Source organism: Xiphias gladius, chromosome 16 (assembly GCF_016859285.1).
Source record: "Xiphias gladius isolate SHS-SW01 ecotype Sanya breed wild chromosome 16, ASM1685928v1, whole genome shotgun sequence".
In the NCBI taxonomy this organism is placed as follows: domain Eukaryota; kingdom Metazoa; phylum Chordata; class Actinopteri; order Istiophoriformes; family Xiphiidae; genus Xiphias; species Xiphias gladius.
Genome location: NC_053415.1, coordinates 28,191,764 through 28,211,766, shown reverse-complemented (window position 1 = coordinate 28,211,766; position 20,003 = coordinate 28,191,764). Strand labels below are relative to the sequence as shown.

Below are 20,003 nucleotides of genomic sequence, written 5' to 3'. Positions count from 1 at the left end.
GGATAAACTAATAGTATGACAGGAGGCAAGAGGAGGTCATTGAGGACATGGTCCCATGCCACATCTGAAAGTGGCAGTTTCTTGGTATGAGGTGTACCCAAATAATCCACCACGAGACCATCCTGAATTAATATTTTTTTCTTTTGTGTGTGTTACAGGTTCAGATCAGAATCCAGTTTGTTTGTCCAGAGTCCGTTGACAGTTCCTGCTTCAAGCTTCCTCACGAGCACTCTGTGCACCATCTTGAGAACTGAAGAGACTAGCACAGCTAATTTCTCTCAGAGTGCCGACCTCTCTCCGCTTGGGCCTGTACCCAACTTTGTCTCTGAATCTAAACCAATCCACAAGAGTAACACTACAGACAGTTGTTACACCGAGGATAATGATGTCTCTGAGAGGAAGAGCTCTTCAAAAACTGAGCCCTTATTAAATTACCACAACAGGCGGTATAACCAGCCTCAGAGGAGTACAGGTACCCAGAGTAAGAGCACCCCAAATGTCACATCCAAAAGTGAGACCTTTCCAAAAACTGATCCCAATCCCCATCCTGAAGAGCTCGATCGGAGCCCCACCCTCCCCAACTCCAGCTATTGTCCTCAGCCCTTTAATGGTTCAGACCCTGATCTCCACAAGTACAAGAGCCCTCCACAAAACACTATGTCCCTCAAATGCAGCACTACTTTTCCTCAAACCAGAGCTGTCATTTGTCAAGACAGTTTTACACAGTCCTTCCCTTACTCAGATGTTGGCTTGGATAGGGACATAAATTCCTGCCAAACCAGAAAGGAAGCATCCCCAGTCTCCAAACCTCAAACGGAGAGTCTCACCAGCACCAGTATGGTTACCAAGAAGACCACTTACTTCCAATGCTCCCCTTCAAGCACTTATTGCACATTGCCACAGGCTAGCAACAGCCTCAGGTCTCTCCACAAAAGCCCCTTATCTCAGAGTAAGAGCTTGCCACAGGTCAGCAGCACTCTCAGGTCAAACCTTGAAAGCCCCTTCTCCCGGGGTAGTGGCGATCTACTTGAAGTCCACGCCCCAATACTTCCAGAGCCAATCAGCATCGGCGACATCAGTATATCCAGCAGTACCATTACCAACAGTAACAGATTAAGCAGCAAGCAGAGCCAGCAGACTGTCTACTCCCACCATGAGTCCTTGACCTCCACCTGTACCCAGCAGTGTGTGCATGACCCTGGCATGACCCCCAGCAGCCCTGCCAAGCCTGCTGCTCCTCCTCAGCCCAAGACACAGACCCAAGCTTTGGCTCAGCAGGCTAACCTGCATGTCACACCCCCTTCCTCTTCACCTCATCTACTAACTTCAGACCAAGACCCAGACATTTGTCAGCCCATGGCCATCCGTGAGGAGATCAGGCTTACTCCTCGGATCCAAGGGCCTCCCCTTCCTCTTCCTCCTCTTCCCCAGGCCCAGGCAGAGTCTCTTCCCCAGGGAAAAGCCTCTAAACCTGGCCCGCCCTGCTTCACCAGGCCCCTTTCCAGAGCTACTGTCATGGAGGGCTCTCCAGTGACGCTAGAGGTGGAGGTGACGGGAGACCCAGAACCCATGCTCACCCGGTGGGTAGCATACAACCAGCTCCACAATAACACACAAGCTTTATCAGATTATTAACTACACATCTTATTTTGAGGCACCCGTTACACCTGCATAACCATGTGCTGTGTACCTGGATTATGTCTAAATGTGGACGATATTTACATCTGGTCTCCTTCACATTACTGTCATGCACGTGACGCAGACTACTTATGAAATGACAGTTAAGATCTCAGCACAAGATCAGGGGCAGCCTTTCATACTGATTGGATTATAAATCTTGCAGCTGCGCTTAAAGTTAAACCCATTTCAGCCTTGATCTTGTTTGTTACCCTGTAAAGGGCAACAATTGATTTTAAAGCATAACCTGAAAGAGACCAGCAATGGACGGAACGCTTATTCTCTGTGTTCCCATAATCACGATCTTGATATTGAACTTGACCTTTGGGTTCTTACCCATCTTCATCTCCAAAAAGTAAGATAACATCCCATTGCTGATGTTTTTGTAAACTGACATAATTCAATAACAGTCTTTCCTGGGCTCGTAGACCAGTTTCGTTTTTTTCAAATTTCCTGGTGTGTGCCGGTTATGCAAACCTACACTACGTTTTGGTTTGTACCAATTTGAGCATGGCCTTATGAGTGACGAATCTGTTCAGTAGAAACCTTTGTTAATGTGACTGTAAGTGATTGACACATTTGGTCCATATTTATCCACACAGTAATACTACAGGGTAATGTGACTACTGTGACTCTACAGGTCGTGCTAAATTTGCGCTTGCCACCTCTGTTTCGTGGAAATGAGGACTCACAGAACACATCGTATATCAGTGCAAGCCGGTGATTCGGGGTGACTGGGTCAGCCCACAACTTGCCCTCGATGTACATCCCTTTGCGAAGGCTACTTTCTGTGACCTCTTTGAGTCAGCCTCAGAGACAAACGTTTGCAATGATTCATGAGTCCTTGTTTCCCCGAGTCTCCACAGCAGCAGTCAAGTGCAATTTAGCACGACCTACAGAGGCACAACAACCACATTTATGGAAAATACGCCGGGTTGAAACCAATTAATTAAACTGTACAAATCCTCCTTAACAGCTGATCATCCTGTAAGCCTACTGTAAAGAGTTAAGTAAATATATTTTTAGCTTGGATTACCTCACCTGGAAACGTTGTGTCCCCAACAGATCGTGCCTCCTTACAGCTTCCCATCAGTTGATGGAGAATTATCTATATTATATTATTATGCGCCACGGCACGCTTAAAACAAAATGGTAGAACAAAATCTAAAGCACAAGCTGTGGAAAAAGAGACCGTTAACATGCTAAAAAGCTACACAGCCATGCTGTTCAACATTAGCTAAATATCATTAACCAATGTTCGCTTTCACACCAAGTGAAATTTGTGTTGGAGCGGTAGCAAGTTGTTTCGATTCATCATTTACTCCCAAATGTTGGCAACGTGCTGCGTATGAAACAAGCTGATTGGTTGATGGTCGGGAGGAGAACTCAAAACATTAACAATACACAAAATCTGTATAAGTATCAAATAGAACTGTCACGTCAGTGTCTCTCAACGATACCTGTGCAAACAGACGGAGAAGCATGTTCAAGGCCTCTTTTGATGTTTGTAGCAACCAGTGGTCACACCACTTACACAGCATTGGAGGAACCGTAACTGGGAGCTGATCCTGGGGGGCGGTTGGATAAAACCGTTGTTTCTGTTGAGCGTTGACGTATCTCGGTCTGCCGGCTTGCGTAGAAAACTACTACCACAGGCCTTTTCACGGGCGTCACACGCCACTGCTGTGTCCTGGTTCTTACTTGTAACACATCAGTTACCAATTCAGCTCAGAACTTCACCACCATGGAGCTGGGGTAAACCCTTTTTCCAGTCCTGTTTGCTTTTACAAAGGCATTTATACGTGGCCTGGAAGTGAAGTTACATTTTAATGTGTGTTAATGTTATATTGCAGTTTGATAATAACATTTCATCTTTCTAAGTCACTGGTTGTTTGCTTTCTGACTTTCACTTTAACAATTAGTGACTGATTAACATACGTTTGCTAGTTAACTGTGCTTTCGGTTTTATTTTGTTTGTGCCGCAGGAACGAAACAGTGAAGCTAACACTGAGCGCTGAGCAGATTTTCTGCGTGGCCGTCTGGTGATGCAGTCAGGGTTCCTGTAACGCAACAGGACTTATAGATATGTATTGTATCAGAGCTGTTGTCAGGCCTTCCCTGGCTCTGAGCGAGGCTGTGTGCTGTCTGACCTCCTGTCATCGTGGTCGCTCCAGGTTTAAAGACGGAGACGTGTCAGCCGCCAGCCCGGGCCGAGCGCTGGCCTGCGAGGACGGGACACACTTCCCGTTTATTCCAGAGGCGTTGGACTCGGATGGCGGCTTATACGAGGCCCGAGCTAGCAACCATCCCGACTCGCAGCGGGCAGCTGGTAACAGCGGCAGCAGTGACGAGTGGCTGGTGGCCGAAGTGTTTGACATCATCGGAGCGGACTGGCAGACCTGGTTCGGTACACTGTGCGTTCTGCTGTGGGTGCTTTACCTGATTGTACTCTAATAACCATTTTCCACTACAGGAACTGAACGACCTGTAACCTGGAGCTCCATTACCTGAACTTATAAGAACCTGTGTGGTTCTAGGTTTTGCCTTGTGTTTCCACTGTGTGTTACGAACCACAATGTTTTGGATACACGGCGCTGTGCAGAAGTTTTAGGCCCTAAAAGTAAAGATGTTTTCAAAAGAAGACATGAACAGTTTCTGTTTCTCTGTGAACTTCATCCAAAGTGCAGTAAAGAGAAAAATCCTTAATCGGGGAAAAGTGTGGCCACAATTGATTTTTCTTTCACATTTACATGGCATAACTTTGAAAATAACTTATATATAAATAGCTTTGAAAATGTATAAGGGACTGGAACGTTACATAGAAACGAAATTAAACTGTAAACATCCTCTAACACTGTGTACACATTTTATATGGAAAAATAACGAGATAGCAACACTCGTTTTGCTTGTTTGATATTCTGAATCAGAAAATAACCTGTTTCCTGAAACACACTTACTTCTGTGGTCTAAACACGTCCTGGTTTACTAATTCGCATGTTTGTCATGTTACAAACAAGATGTTGTATCCTGGAAGTTGGATTCAGCATCATTTCCTGAGCAGAGCCCAAATGTAGGTTCGTCTTCAGACTGAAACCCACGTGTGAATCTACGGGTCGTTTGTTTCCTGTGATGGAAAGAGGCCACACACACACACACACACACACACACACACACACACACACACACACACACACACACACACACACACACTGTTCAATCGAGAGTTTCTCAACCTTGGCGCCCGAACCCCACATTGGATTGATATTTCTATTAATTTTGTGATTAAATTTTTAATCCGAAAAATCAAGAAAATTGACAACTGTCTAAGTGTTGGGGCACAGGAGACTTTAGGGACCTAAAAACAGGGTGGGAGGCCAGAAGAAGGTTGAGAAACCCCATGTAATCTCTGAGGAATCACTGCCTCTCCTGTTATATTTTATTATATTCTAATAAGCGTTCAATATATTTCAGTTAAATCTGGATGGATTTTGCAGTTCTGTTGTTAAAGCATCCGAAAAAAATTTGGTAGAAATGACAGATGATGATGATGATGATGTGGATGATGATGATGATGCCATAACATTTTCTATTTAGAACAAAAAAAAAAAACACAGAAAAATGGATGGAAAGTTGCAAAATGACAAAAATTTAAACTTGAGATCCAAAATTCTAAGATAGTAAGTTACATAATCAGCGATCAGTCATTATTTTCACTTTCTATGTCAAAATTAAGTGAAGCCATAATCTTGAGATTGTGAGTGACGCTAATTATAATTTTAAGATGAGCAAAAAAATGATCAGGTAATAAATAACACTCCAAATTTGGACCTTTAAGTCAATATTATGAAAATATATGACTTTCTTCGTTTAATTACACTGGTCTTTTTCTATGATAGTCAAAGTTCTGAGATACAGAATCCTCACTGTCCTCAATACAACCTCCAAAGTCCTCAGCCCAGTGTCTCATTTGAATCCATGAGAAATTTTATTGAAATGTGAATTATTAATGTGAAAGTCAATTAGATTCACCCAAAGCTCTCTTTTGGTAATGTGTTTAATATTAGACCCTTAAACTAAGGCTGAGAAATAATGGGGTTTAGAGGACTACTTGCATTTTGGCCTCCCTCTGTTCTGTTCTGTTAAGCAGTCAAATTGTTTTAGGCGGTCTCCAAAATTAATGTACCAGTTCCCTAATTTTAGGGCTTTTGCTTTAATTAAAGAGAGAATGACTCAAATGTGAAGGAATGAAAACAACGTGGTCGGAGAAGTAAAGGTTTCTGTGTCAGGGCTCATCCTGTTTTGATTGATTTGATTTTTGTTTGGGTTCTCACTCTGAAGATGACGTCGTGTTAAATAAAAAAATGAATCCGTCATGCCGCCGCTGTCCTGTTTTTATTAAATAGCTCAACGGTTGAAACAGTTAGCTGAAGGTAATGGGTACATGGTGAAAAAGCTAAAGTAATGGAGAACGAGCTGAATCATACAGCTCCTGCCGTTCCTAGTGAAAGCAGGATTCCCTCAGAGCTGCGAAGTGTGACTTATTTCAGGTGCTCCTGGTTCCCGCAGGAAACAGCTCGTTCGTTGATAAAAAGTCAAGGATTCAAGCCTCTGTATGTAAAAGCCTCGAGGTAGGTTTAGCTACGACTCCCATCCCAGCAGACAAACAAACGTCCCCCAGGTTGGTCCTGAAGGTTGGTCTGTAGGATTCCCTTTGCCCTCTACTAGGAACGTCTGTGGGACCTCATCGCTACTTGATGATGATGTTCGAAGAATATCCCTTAGACGTTCTATAAAGAACCTGAAATGTTGGGGGACTTTCTCCAGACATTATTATTATTGTAATTATTACTATTATCATTATTGCAGTATTATTATATTATTATACATAACACATCTGAGCCATATATCAGCATCTGTCCACTGCTCTTTGCAAATGTAATCTATCAATATTAATTGTTAGCATAAGAAATGTTGGTAATAATATTACTGAATAAGACGTTAAATAATTAGTGTTAATCAAGTCAATATGAAATACAAATTCAATAAATACGAAATAATACAGACTGTAAATAATGAATAAGCAAAATTAAAAAGTCAAATTATAAAACAGTTCACCACTAAGGTTTCAGATGCAAAAGGATTCTGGTGCAGACTCAGTCTCCTCATCCCTGGTTGTCCCAGAGCAGAGCAGTCTGTCAGAGAGCAGCTGAACCTGCACCCGGAGAGGACTGGAGCTCTCTGGTGGAGGGTCAGTGTGGTGCTGGGGTGGAGGACGGAGGGGGCCAAAACACGTCCAGTGATCAGATGGACGAGCTGAAGTGGGACGTAGGTGGAGAAACTACTGAGAGCTGTTCTCTACGAGCGTGAACATCGCAGCCTCAGTTAGGCCCCGTGGAAAATTCACTGCCTCCAATAGTTTAACATAAATCTTCTGGGATAATCTAATCCCAGTGTATTTAAAATGGACCACGCCAGTTAGATTAAGAAATACAATAAAACAAGTCCGTTTTTCACCACTACCTTTACATCCCTGGTGCTGCCGTGAAACAGCATTGAGAAGGAGATCGGATTTACTTCCACAAACTGAGCAGCTGAGTAGGACATAACCAAATAAGAACAAATGACAGACTTTGGTTTTGCTGTCTGGTCTCAACTGTGCTGGGGGCTCCGGGACATTAACTCAGGATTTCTAAAATCCTGACTAGACCCCGGTGATACAGTTGGACAAAAACGTTTGCGTTGGCAACGTGGAGGACAGTGGAAAATCTGTCTGTTCTCATTTATACAAACTAATGTTTGTTTTCATCCCCTTTCTTTCTCTTTCACTCTTATTTTTCAACCTTTATTTTCTTTCAAAAAAACTCAATCATCAATGACTGATGCAAGTAAAAAGAAAAAGCCGAAGAAAATGGTTGGCGCACGGAGAATACAGTACTGATCTACTTCGTTTTTGTTCCATTTGGTTCCACTTTCTCCTGTTGTAGCTGGTTTTGCTTTTAATCTCTAAAATATATATTTCCAATGTAAATGTTATTGTAAATGTGATGATTATAATGGAAAAACCATTACCAGTACTTTCTCCTTTCCTTCAGGACACAAAGAATTACTAATTATAATTACATTTTTGAAATCACCTACTTTGATCTGTCTCCATTTAATCTTGTGTTTGTTTCCTTCACTAAGCAGGTTCTGTGTCTGTCTGTTTGTTAGTTTATTTGTCAGCAGGATCACTCAAAAACTGCTGAACCGAACTTGGTGGAGGGATGGATCAGGGACCAGGTGAGAACCCATTACATTTTGTTGCAGATCCGGATCCTCAGCTTCATTTAAAGTATCTTCAGTTTCATGTAAAGTTTCTTCAGCTTCATTTAAAGTATCATCAGCTTCATTTAACGTATCATCAGCTGCAGATCATATGTTGTTTTAATGTGACATCATAGGTAGTGAAGTAACCATTAATTACAGCTGTCAGATCAATATAACAAATGATAGATCATTTGAAAAGTGATCAGTAGTTGTGTGTCTAACATGTGAATCATGGTACAACTGTTCCTCTTTGGTCCTCGTGTGTCTGTGCGAGCTGCTTATTGGTCACTTTGATTGACAGGGACAGCTCCGTAAGCTGAGCAGTGATCTTATTGGCTCAGAGGGAAAGATGACGGAGTCGGCTGGGACCTGGACCATGAAGCTCCACTCAGGCAGGATGATCATCACAGAGGGAGGTGGGATGAAGTCTCCACTTTGCTCCTCAGTAATTTAACTCATGGTTCAGGACGACATTTTAACCCTGGTGAGTCAGATCTGAGCTCAGAGACACGAAACACACGTTGATGTGATTCAGGGGGACGTCCACTTCCTGAGGACATCATGATCTCTGATGTCCCTCAAGAATAAACCCCCAGAAATCCACTTAGAAACCAGAGGAAGAAGAGGCTGCAGAACTTCATTGAGAATCTTCCTGTTTTTAAGTTTCCTTCAGTGTCACAGTGATCCAGTGACAGTTGTCTGTTTGTCCACGGCTACGCTGCAACAGGAGCTGATCACAGCTGGTTAAGCAGCTTTTAATGGAGACAAATCAGGCTGCAAAAAACTTTCATTTTCATGATCAATTATCAATTATTATTCTCTAATGAATCGTTTAGTTTTTCTGAGCTGGAAGTGACGTCTTCACATGGCTTTTATTTGAACAAAAAAACCCATTATTCATTCCTGTGACGTATGACAACGAAAAGCAGCAGGTCTTCTCTTCCGAGAAGCTGAAATCTGCAAATACTTTTTTCACAGTTTTTTTTTTTGCTTGAAAAATGACAGAGACGATGAATCGATTATCAGAAAAACTGCAGATTACTCTTCTGTTGATTGACTAATCGTTTCAGCTCTAGTGCTGCTTCGACTAAATGTGAACAGTTCTAGGGGCCGTTGGAGAACAGCAGTACGAACCTGTAGCTGACAAGGCAACAGCACAGGTGCTGAGTTTTTACAGGCTCTTCTTCGTCTGACATGTTTCCATCAGATCGGCAGAAACATTTTAACTTCCTCCGTTTTCACACCAAAGCCAAGTTTCACTCTGAGCCCATAAAATGCAGCAGAAGGAGAAAACTCGGATCCACTTTAAATTCCAATGGAAATGTAATTCACAACCTGAAGAGAATGAAGCTGTAGAGGATTAATATCCAATGTTTTGGTTGGAATGTAGTGAGTGTTTCTGCTTTGTTGGTCTCATTATGAACCAACTATTCTGAACATGTGTCCGACTCAAACCAATGAGCATCGAGGCAGTTTCTGCTGCTGGGATAATAAAGTGAATAGGTTTGGTTTTGGACTGTGACTGTTAACAATCTGATGACATCCCCTATTTTTGTAACTTTTATTTTATTGCTTCTATATTTTCTGGATTTTTGATCTGGCAGGTTTCGAGTCCACGGTGAGCAACAGTCCGAACCCCAGACATCACAGGGGACGAAGGAGAAGACGAAGGAATCAGTGGATTTGTGGCATTTTTGCTTAGAAAACAATTATTTAATCATCGATTGTAGAAATTGGAGCAGACGAAGTTTGGGTGAATCCACCGATCAGTTCAGGACTACAGACCAGACTCTGAAAGTGAGTCTTCCTCCTCTTCTGATGGACTCGGGGGGTGTTATGTGATATTTTCTGACCCCACTGAGTCACCGCTTAGTTGAGGTGACCATTGCTGGATTTAATGAATTGAAGTGTGAGTTATAATGGGGACGTCTTCAGGTGTTTCATTCCCACAGTTCCTCCACATTTGGAGTAAATTTGGACGCGTCTCTCTAAGTCTGTCACTGTGTTAGGTAAACTGGCTGACAGGTGTGATGAGTTGCATAAAATGGCTGCCCTGTCCTCCCATGATTCCCTGCAGCGTCCTGCGGGGCCGACCAATGGCACGGCCCATCCTCCGTGATGTCACAGCGGTATAAAGCCCCCTGCCGCCTGGCTGCCTGCTCTGAGCAGAGTCAGCGTTCCCGGCCTGGACGCCTCGGCTGGAGGAACTGCTGTCAGGAGGAAAAACAAAACTACACGGCGCTGACGGCCTGTAGTTTTGTTTTTTTCTTTGGGGTTTGGATTTTCTGACTACATTTTCTGGATAAAGAGGTTTTTGATCTTCCGAAGTCAGCCCTCGTTCGGGCATCCCAGGCATCCTTGTGCACACAAGTAAGTGTCTTTAAAGTTTCCCAAAGTGTTGTGATTGACGAGCTGCAGCTGACTGACGCCTGCTGGATTTACACTTTAGCACCTAGACCTTTGTGTTCTAATGGACAGAGACCTGACTCAACCTTTCCTGCCAGACTCCACTCGTTTTTTAGTCACTTTTCAGAAAGTGACACTGACATAACATACGAAAGGTTTTTTGCTGCTTTTCCACGCTGAAGGTTATAATGGGACGTCCCAGAATAGCCGCTGATAGCATCAGACTGGACCGTCAGCTGGGCGGCTGATGGCTTTTTAAGGGAATCAGCAGCAGGGCTATCAGTTGCTCCTCCAGCTATGTGCCACATGGTGGCTGTCAATCAAACTGAGCCGTGCTGCGCGGGGGGGGGGCTGTTATTTTTAGTGTTTGGGGTCCTGTTTTATGTAAACCCCACCCTCGTAACATTACACAGAGCTCAGTGGGGAGGAAGTCTCTGAGTGAGAGCTGGGACACCTCAGTGAGGCTTTTATTTTGGAAGCGAGAGAACAGCTGTTGCTCCGTCCTCAGGGTTGATTATTTTTTATTTTTAGAGTGTAGGTTGGACCCGGGGGGTTGGGAGCGGGGCTGGGTCTGCCTGATCTGCGGCACTTTTCAACAAAGTTAGAAATCCATGGGATTTGATGCTGTAGCATTTACTTTATTTTGAAGAGGAAAGTAGATTTTCTGCCACAGAAAAAGTCTGTTTTCATATTTTCGCAGTGGCTCCGTCCTTTCAAACATCTGTGTGGAAATAAGAGTTAAAAGAGCAAACAGAATTTAAAACATGTGACTGAAAGTGCTGAACTCTCTCCAGAAATGAATCCTCAGTGTGTGAGAGACAAAACGCTGACTCAGATTTTCCAGTTTGAGCCGATGCTTCAAGTATATGTAGCGAGAAAAAGTCCAGAAATTTGACTGATAACACGAGGTTCGGGGGGGAAACCCAGTTGTTATTATTAGAACTATTATTACTATTTAATGAATGAACTATGTTTAGTTTTCATTTTAAAACACATCTACTGGGGGAGGACATGGGGGGGTATAGACAAAATGAGTTTACACTGAATTGTAAAAAATTTTTAAAAGGGGAAAAAACATGAATGGTTAATAAAATATAAGTAAATATAAATAAAATTCAATTGTTTCTAAGGCAAAATACAAAGCAAACAACACAAATAATACATTTTTACAGAAAATGTTTTGTATCGTTGCAGGAAAGTAGTGGATGAAACCTAATAACAAAATAAAATCAGAAAACTTTCCAAACCATCAGAAAAAAACCAAACAGCTAAACATCCTGAAAGGAAGAAGAATGGATGAGGAAGAGATGAATGAAAAAGGCTTTCACCTACAGAAAATGGCATTTTCGAGGTTTTATTTTGGTTCGATAACAGATGGAATAAAGATTCAGATCCTTTAATGAAGTAAAAGTGTTGATACAACAGTGTGAAAGTAGTCCTGCATTCAAAACTACACCGAAGGATCATCAGCAAAATGCAGAAAGAAATAATGAATAGCCTCTTTTAGAGTGTCACATTATTATTAGTGTCTGTGTCTTATTCCTGGAAAATTATCGCTGGTGCATTAACACACAAGCTGCATTTTAAAAGCCGTTACATTTAATGAGCCGATGGCATCTGATAAATGCAGAGCGATAAAAAGTTTAACTTTTCCCTCTGAAATGCGCTGGAGTAGAAATTCGTAGAGGCAGAAAACGGAAATACTCAGTAAAGAACCTCACATCCAGTCGCTCCGTTAACATGCAGCTGAGTCATCGGATTAAGTTTAGCTGGAACCAGATCTGCTCTGCGTCGGGTTCGGGGATTTACCGAAACCTGATTCAACCCCTGCACAAAACCTGGTATGTCTCCACGACCTGTCGACCCCCCAGGAGGTTTCTGAAGGAGATTTGTTTAAAGTTTGAACATGTGCGGGACAAAGAGTCAGGACAGGCTGTAAAGAGTCTGTAATCTGGTTTCAAAGCTATAGAGAGAAAACTTAAAAAAAAACTAAATGAGAATAAAATGAACCCAACCCAAACAAGTCAAGGTTCACAGATGTGAAAATCTGTCTGACTTTAGAAAACAATGTTTAGATCTTGGCTGGAGTTTAACGTGTTAAAATCCATTAAAAAAAACAACAACAAAAAACAAGGAGGTTCACAGGTTGAAAACCTGATTTTCCAAACCCCTTAATTGACGTAACTGATTATAATAATAATTATTAATAACTCTTTAATTTGAATTATTTGACAAATCCATTAATGATCAGAGGTGTTATTAAAGTTCAAGGGGTTTTCGGTTTTCATTCAGTTAGTTAACAGCCATGATACGGTAGATTAATGGATAAATAATTAGATTTTATTGTGAAAAGAAAACAATCTTTAATTTACAAAGTGCAAATTCAGGGATTCACCTGATATTTGGTGCTAATTAAGGAGTGAATTCATTGATTGTAATATATTAAGGTATTTTCGGGATTAAAAGAAAAACAAATTTAAGATTATAATTTTTTTCCCTTTAAATTTTCAGTAAGATTGAAATAGTGAAATTTCAAGTTTGGGGTTAATCATCAGAAAAACTAACAGGTCATCATGTGTTCAGGTTTTTTTTTTTCATTTGAACAGTTGAAGGGTGAAGCAACGGTTCAAAACCCAAATATGTCAAGTTTATATCAGAGAAGTTGAAGAAGACGAGAGAAGAGAATTTCAAAATGACTTCAACTATTAATTATCAAAATAGTTACCAATGAAGTCTCTGATGATTGACTTATTGATTAATAGATTCATTATGTTAGTTCAAGTTAATGGTACAATAAACATGACGAAGCACAAATGGTTTTTCAGCAGCAGTTTAAAAAAGAGAAGTCTAAAACCAGGAGGCAGCTCAGTCTGGACAGACCATGATCGTTGTGTCTCTGGAGAGTCGTCTGCTGTGGCTGTGCAGGCCGATGTCACGTGGGACTTGAGACAGATGAACCGGGGATCCTGGGTCGCAAGTCTTGGCCCGTGTCTCCCGGCTGTCTGGAGAGAAACGTGAAAATCTGGTGCGATGTGCGGTTTCTGGTCATTCTTAGATTCAAGCCGATGTTTCCCCGTTTGGTTTTTATTTTTCTGTTTGAAGCTGAAATGTGAGATCAGATCAGACGGGTCGGAGGTGTTCCTGTCTCTTCTACGACCAGCGTGTGAAGGTGAGGACGCATTTCCTGCTCGCAGGTCGCCACTCTGAGGAGACCTGCGAGCAGGAGGTGTCGCACAGCAGCATCCGTCGCCGTTTGTTTCATCAGGTGTTGGAGGGTGGCAGAAGCTCTCGGCCCTCGGCCCTTCCTGTCAGTCCGCTGCCAGTACAGAGACACCGGGGCCAATTAGAGTTGAATAGGGAAGAACTAGAGCCAATCAGAGTCAGTAAAGTTTAACTTCTGACATCACACATCACATGGACTTCGCTCGACTCCTCTGATAACGAGCTGATGTTCATTTTTGACAAATATCCTTAAATTTGGTTTTTAAAGTTTTGACCCAGATCTATTTGGGACTTCTTATGGAGTAAAAATAGACCTGTTAGCGCCCCCCGGTGGATGGACTCTGTCATGGAGACACATCTTTGACATTTCTCTGCTGACTCGTACTGTTACAGATCAGCTGGCAGATCATTAATTTGAGGAGAATGAAGCTCAAACGGGTCATTTATCAAACCAGCGTCGGTGGAAAAATAAACATTAACACAAAATAGAATATTTCTTCTTAATTGAGTGTTAAATTTTTGCTCCGTAGAAACTGTCAGGAAAACAGTTAATTTGCCAGATTAGGTCAGAATTGCTCAAGACATTAAGGTTTACGACAACATTTCCACGCGTCAGGCTCAGTTCTCGCACAAAATCCTTTTCCAGGTCAGAGCATGTGGTTCCGGAGATACGTTCAGAATTTCAAAGAGGTTTCCAGTTTTTTAAAATAAAATCTGTTCATTTCTAGCAGGTTGGAGTGTGTGAAAAATACTCCCCAGTTGTTCTCATGTTGCAGTGAAACTATCAAACAGAGCTGAAGCGATTAGTCAGTGAATTGATCGTTAAGTCGACAGAAACATAACGAAGAATTTCAGAAGTCGACGGACAGTTGAATGTCGCTGGTTGCAACCTCTCAAACCTCCCCGTCGTTTCTTCTGATATTTTGATGGTAACTGAATATTTGGGGGTTTTTTAACTGGTGACTGGACAAAGTGAGACATCTGAAACTTTTTTTTTTTCTATCAACCAAACGATTCATCAATAAACTGAGAAAAGAACCAGCAGATAAATTGACGTTTTTTCCTGTGAACTGAAACGAAACCTGATGGTTAAAAAGTTCGTACATGAGCTGAAATGAAACTGATCAGCAAAAAACTAAACAGTCATTTTCATAAAATCGAAACAAACTACACTGGATGCACCTTTAAGACTAATTAAAACTAGGCTGGATCTGAAACCTTAGACCAGCTCCCCCGGAGTTAAACAGGTGCTTTAATCTGCTGCGAGCTCTGCAGTGGATCAGCTGGTGGTTTGTCAGCCAGACCCTGCGGAGCCTGGACCACTTCCAGGGACAGAGCCCCTAAAAATAGACCCCGGGGGGGGGTCAAACCCCCGATCTGAGCTGCTGCCGCTGCTGCTTTATCACAGCCTGAGTCTGGCCGTCAACAGGTCGAGGGTCAGAGAGAAAACAAAACCCAGCAGGACATCAGATTTAGGTTTTTATTGATTTAAGATTTATTAGATATATCGGCCAATATTAGTTTACTCACATAACTAAAAACAAATTGAATTTTAAAGTATTACTTTTATTTCCTCTAAGAATAGGGACCCAGATCTGTTTGGGACATTTAAGACAGTGAACCTGTCAGTGCTCTCTGGTGGACAGACTCATAGACCTGACATTTACCAGTATCCCTGGTTCATATCACTACACTGGTCAGGCTGGGAGTCATTTCAAATGTTGTGATACCATTGTTTATGAAATACCTGAGGTTGGTACCAGTATAAAACAGGTCTTCACAGGAGAAGTTAGAACTAATACCGGCCATTGAAAAACACTGGACCATGTTCTCACATCTGATTAGAAACTGCAGTGTAGTGTGTTATGAATCATGCATGAAATGTTTGTATACTGCTTCTAAATTCTAAACTGGGGGAAGTAAAAGATCAGTTCGTCATTCATACTAATAAAGTGGCAGAGTTATGATTTGAATGAGAACGATCTGAAAAGAAGAGTTTGGATCTGAGAGAGAATTCGGTGCCGACCGTCAAGACTTTACTTCAGCACAGTTTGTGCTTCACGTTCTCACAGCTAACACATGAGTATCAGGGCTTTATAACCAGCCTCATTTCTAACAGATGCCGTATACTTTAGCGATTGTCAACCGTGATACCTGTAGAACCGATTCCCATCAGCCTCAGATGCATGGCTGTACTTCTAACTACCAAATGTTAGCCTGCAGATTGCTGTGGTCGATGTCTTTCTGGGTTTAGGCAACGAACACAATGTGGTCAAGGTTTAAGAAAGATGATGGTTATGGTGAAACTAGACCAGTCTGAGTACATGCACAGTACTGTGTCCGTCTGTGAGGATGTTTCAAAAGTAATGACATGAGCAGTTTTTGTTTCTCCGTGAACTTCATCCAAAGGGCAGTAAAGAGAAAACACCTATATCAGACCAGTATTTGCTGTGACCCCCCTTTACCTTTAAACCAGCACCGGTTCTCCTCGGTACACCTGCTCACAGTTTTTCAGGTTGTTGGTAGGTAGGTTGTTCCAGCGTCCTGGAGGCCTGCCTCAGTTCTTCTGGGGATTCAGTCTGTGTCAGTGTCTTCTGTCTCTTCATGTGGTCCCAGACTGACTCCATGAAATTTAGACCAGGGCTCTGTGGGGGCCAGACCATCTGCTGCAGGACACCTTGTTCTGTGTGTTTGGACTCGCTGTCCTGCTGCAGAATCATTCTGGGACGATCAGACGCCTCCTGATGATGGAGGAGAATCTAAACACCTAAAGAGACTAAAACTTGTGCACACGTCTGCTGAAGCTTTTTGAAAAGGAGAGGACAGTCAGAGCGATTTCTTACTTTACAGTTTTCAGTCTGGTTCTTTGAGCTTCTCCTTATTTCTTATAAAGTATATACTTGTATCTGTGATCGTTTGATAACTGTGTAAATTAAATGTTTTTGTTTTGTGTTTTTGCTTTCTCACCATTTGTCTCGTTGTCTTTGTCGTCTCTGCAGGGTGCCGACCAACATGTCAACACAGGCGCCGACATTCACGCAGCCGCTACAGAGCGTCGTGGCACTTGAGGGTAGTGCCGCGACGTTCGAGGCTCAAGTTAGTGGTAAGGAAGCTTTCTGAGTGAACTGACTGTCGCGTGGAGAGAATCAGCCCCAAACGGGGTGGATGTCCCTGTAAATGTCACCTCTATTGATGTGCTGTTTTAGTTGTACAACAGTCTGTAACACTGTTTAGAGCAGATCCACAAAAGAAAGGGGAGGATGTCGCTGGTACTTTGAGTCTTACCCTGTAAGCTTTGAGATTGCGTTTTATTATTGCTGAAAGTCTCATAATGTACTGGATCTGCTAAATCCAGGATGAACACGCGGGGTAAAAAAAAATGTGAATAAAGTGTTAGTGTTAGTGAATATTCAGCCAAATGGTGTTGACAAACAGAAATCACTTAGTTTTTTCTATTCTTCCTGGTGTAAAGTGTAGTGTTTTTTCTCACTTTTTCCTTTTGGATGGAGCTAGGCTAGCAGTTTCCCCCCTACTTCCAGTCTTTGTGCTAAGCTAGGCTAAACATCCTGGATCTATGATGAGACTGATATCTGAAACATCGGACTCTGGGGAAGCTTGAAAATGAGAGAGTTTCCTGTTACCTGTTGGAGGATCTCATCAGTCAGTAAAGATCCTCTCTGCTTTTCCTCTCGCCTGCAGGTTCTCCAGTTCCTGAGGTGAGCTGGTTCCGTGATGGCCAGGTTCTTTCCACCGCCGCTCTGCCCGGCGTTCAGATCTCGTTCAGCGACGGCCGCGCTGTTCTGAGGATCCCCGCTGTGACCGCCGCACACAGTGGAAGATTTTCCATCAGAGCCACCAACGGCGCTGGACAAGCCACGAGCACTGCTGAACTCCTCGTTACAGGTGAGAACGCAGGTCGAATGTAACACAAAACTCCTTGTTAGAGGTGAGATACCTCACACTGGGGACGTTTATTCATGGGTAGGTTAGTGAACCGGCCTACTGAGGATGAGGGGGCCCTCGGGGCCAGTGCCTTTGTTGAAGTGACTCAGTACTTCTTGTTGTCTTGGGAAGTCAATGGCATGACTACAAGGAGAAGCAAAACAACCAAAAAGAGACCAAATACAAACAAAGAGACAAAAAAAGTCCACAAAGGGATTCGAAATGACCGAAGAGACACAAAACAACCACAAATGCGGAAAAACACACAAAATGTCTTAACGTATGATTTATTACAGTTATCGCACCCTTGTTCACCATAGTCTTGTCTTTGTACACCGAACCTACATTTATCTTTATTGTAGTATTTTATCTGGACCTGATTCAAACAACGAAATTACACTGTAAATGACGGATTTTAAAGTTTTACCAAAAAACAGAAAATGGTGACACAATGTTGTAAATGATATAAATATTAATCTTAGCTACATCTACACTCTCCCTAGATACAAAGAAGTTAGAAATTGAAAACAGTGAGAGTGTTTCTGTGCCTCAGTTTGAGTCTAAATTTATCCTGCCCTATCTGTTGGGTGGGGCCTGTCACTTTATCCAGTGATAAAACCGATATAGATGCAGCTGTTGCAGCATAGCTTTCCTTAAGAGGAACATTAAGTCTGTTAAGCAACTAACAACTTGAACCTGAACCTTGAGGATCTCGTGTCTGAGTCCGTGGTTACAAAACGCCACATGTCGACTAGATGATAATAAACCAGCTTGAATGTGTGAATAGGTTCAGGGGTCAAAGTTCATCTTTACTTGTTTATCTGTTTGCATCATTCAGTCCCTATGTGTGGAATTAGATTTTGTTTCCACCTGTATTTTCCTGCTGCATTTCTGTGTTTTTCCCACAAGCATCATAAAGGTCATAATTGGAAGTTAAAACAACCAAAGTTGGGAATGAACAGCCGATCAATCAATTAGTTGATGGAGAGAAAATAAATGGGCTTTACATCATTTTAAATAGTCAATCAATTGATTGTCATTTTTCAAGCAAAAATGTCAAATATTCTCTGCTTCCTTCACTTGTAAAGTGAATGTCTTTGGGTTTTTGACTGTTGGCGACATTGGAACATGTAACCTTGGGTTTCGGAAAAATATGATGGACAATTTACAGATTAAACTACTCTCTAATTACTTTAATATCTTTTCTTATGCTGACGACAGAGTTTTCTATTCCTGTTGTTCTACTCCAACCCAGGCTCTTTTTAATCTTCAGTCAACCTTTGATGCTTTACAGTAATTACTTCTTAATCGTATTTTGAATGTAGATACATCTAATTACACAGTTTTCTCTACATTTGCCTGTTTCCCCAGTTATATGACATTAAAATCTTTAAATGGTCCTGCAAATACTTTGAAATTTGGCCTGACAGATTCTTTATTAGTTGTCACGAATGACACATTTCATCCTCGCCTTTGCTCTATAGCCGACATTTGGCTGGATGCCTTCATTGACGAGAGGCAATAATCATGATTTTATTCATAAAACTCTACTGTTAGCCTCCAAATGACCTCTTATCACTTCTCGCATGTGAATCCTCTAACTACAGTACACAGTCCTCTCATTTCTCATTTCTCATTTCATCTCACCTTAGATATCCAATATGTACACGCTAACCAGGACAGGACCAGATGTAGAGTCTTATCTGATGTTGCTATTACGCTTTATAATTTTGTTTTTGTTGATTGGTTCTCGGATGTCTGACTGTAAATAGTTTTTCTTCTCGGGTCTCTCTTGAAAAAAACCTCTTGATCCCAGTGAGGCTACTACACAGTAAACATGTCCCCTTTAAAACCAGGCTAATGAGACATATTTTCTGTCTGTAGCGGAGACGGCGCCTCCAAACTTCCTTCAGAGACTGCAGAGCTCGACAGTGAGACAGGGCAGCCAGGTCAGGCTGGACGTCCGAGTCACAGGTATCCCCACACCTGTAGTGAAGTTCTACAGAGAGGGAGCCGAGATCCAGAGCTCGGCCGACTTCAGGATCCTCCAGGAGGGAGACCTGTACAGTCTGCTGATCGCTGAGGCCTTCCCAGAGGATTCTGGGACGTATTCTGTGACCGCCACCAACAGCAGTGGACGGGCCACCTCCACCGCCGAACTGCTGGTTCAGGGTGAGGACCTGAGAAAATTTTTACCAGTGCTTTCAATTTTTTCTAAATTCCAAAAGGATTCTAAACGGACAATGAGCGTTTTGTGTTTTTAAAATAAACCTTGAACAGGATCAGAGAGCAAGAGTAAGCTTGATTTTGTGGTTGTTTAGTGCTGTATCCAGATCAGCCTAAAACTGTGTATTTTTGCTGCAGGTGAGGAAGCTGTACCTGCTAAGAAAACCAAGACTACTGTGTCCACTTCCCAGATGGCGACTTCCCAGACCAGAGTGCAGAGGGTG

The 20,003-nt window shown here is 42.3% G+C and overlaps 2 protein-coding genes across 2 annotated transcripts in view; both read left to right on the top strand.

The window, feature by feature from the left end:
* The window catches only part of ccdc141 (coiled-coil domain containing 141), a 46,040-nt gene extending 41,197 nt beyond the window's left edge, over positions 1-4,843 (top strand). Inside the window, exons 26-27 of the mRNA XM_040149279.1 lie at positions 159-1,580; positions 3,663-4,843. Coding sequence (XP_040005213.1) covers positions 159-1,580; positions 3,663-3,723 — 1,483 coding nt within the window. The 3' untranslated portion in view covers positions 3,724-4,843. The remainder of the gene's footprint in view (positions 1-158; positions 1,581-3,662) is intronic.
* A 5,330-nt stretch (positions 4,844-10,173) lies between these two features.
* The window catches only part of ttn.2 (titin, tandem duplicate 2), a 247,977-nt gene continuing 238,147 nt past the window's right edge, over positions 10,174-20,003 (top strand). The window contains exons 1-5 of the mRNA XM_040148607.1: positions 10,174-10,353; positions 16,611-16,714; positions 17,311-17,514; positions 19,438-19,725; positions 19,918-20,000. Coding sequence (XP_040004541.1) covers positions 16,624-16,714; positions 17,311-17,514; positions 19,438-19,725; positions 19,918-20,000 — 666 coding nt within the window. The 5' untranslated portion in view covers positions 10,174-10,353; positions 16,611-16,623. The remainder of the gene's footprint in view (positions 10,354-16,610; positions 16,715-17,310; positions 17,515-19,437; positions 19,726-19,917; positions 20,001-20,003) is intronic.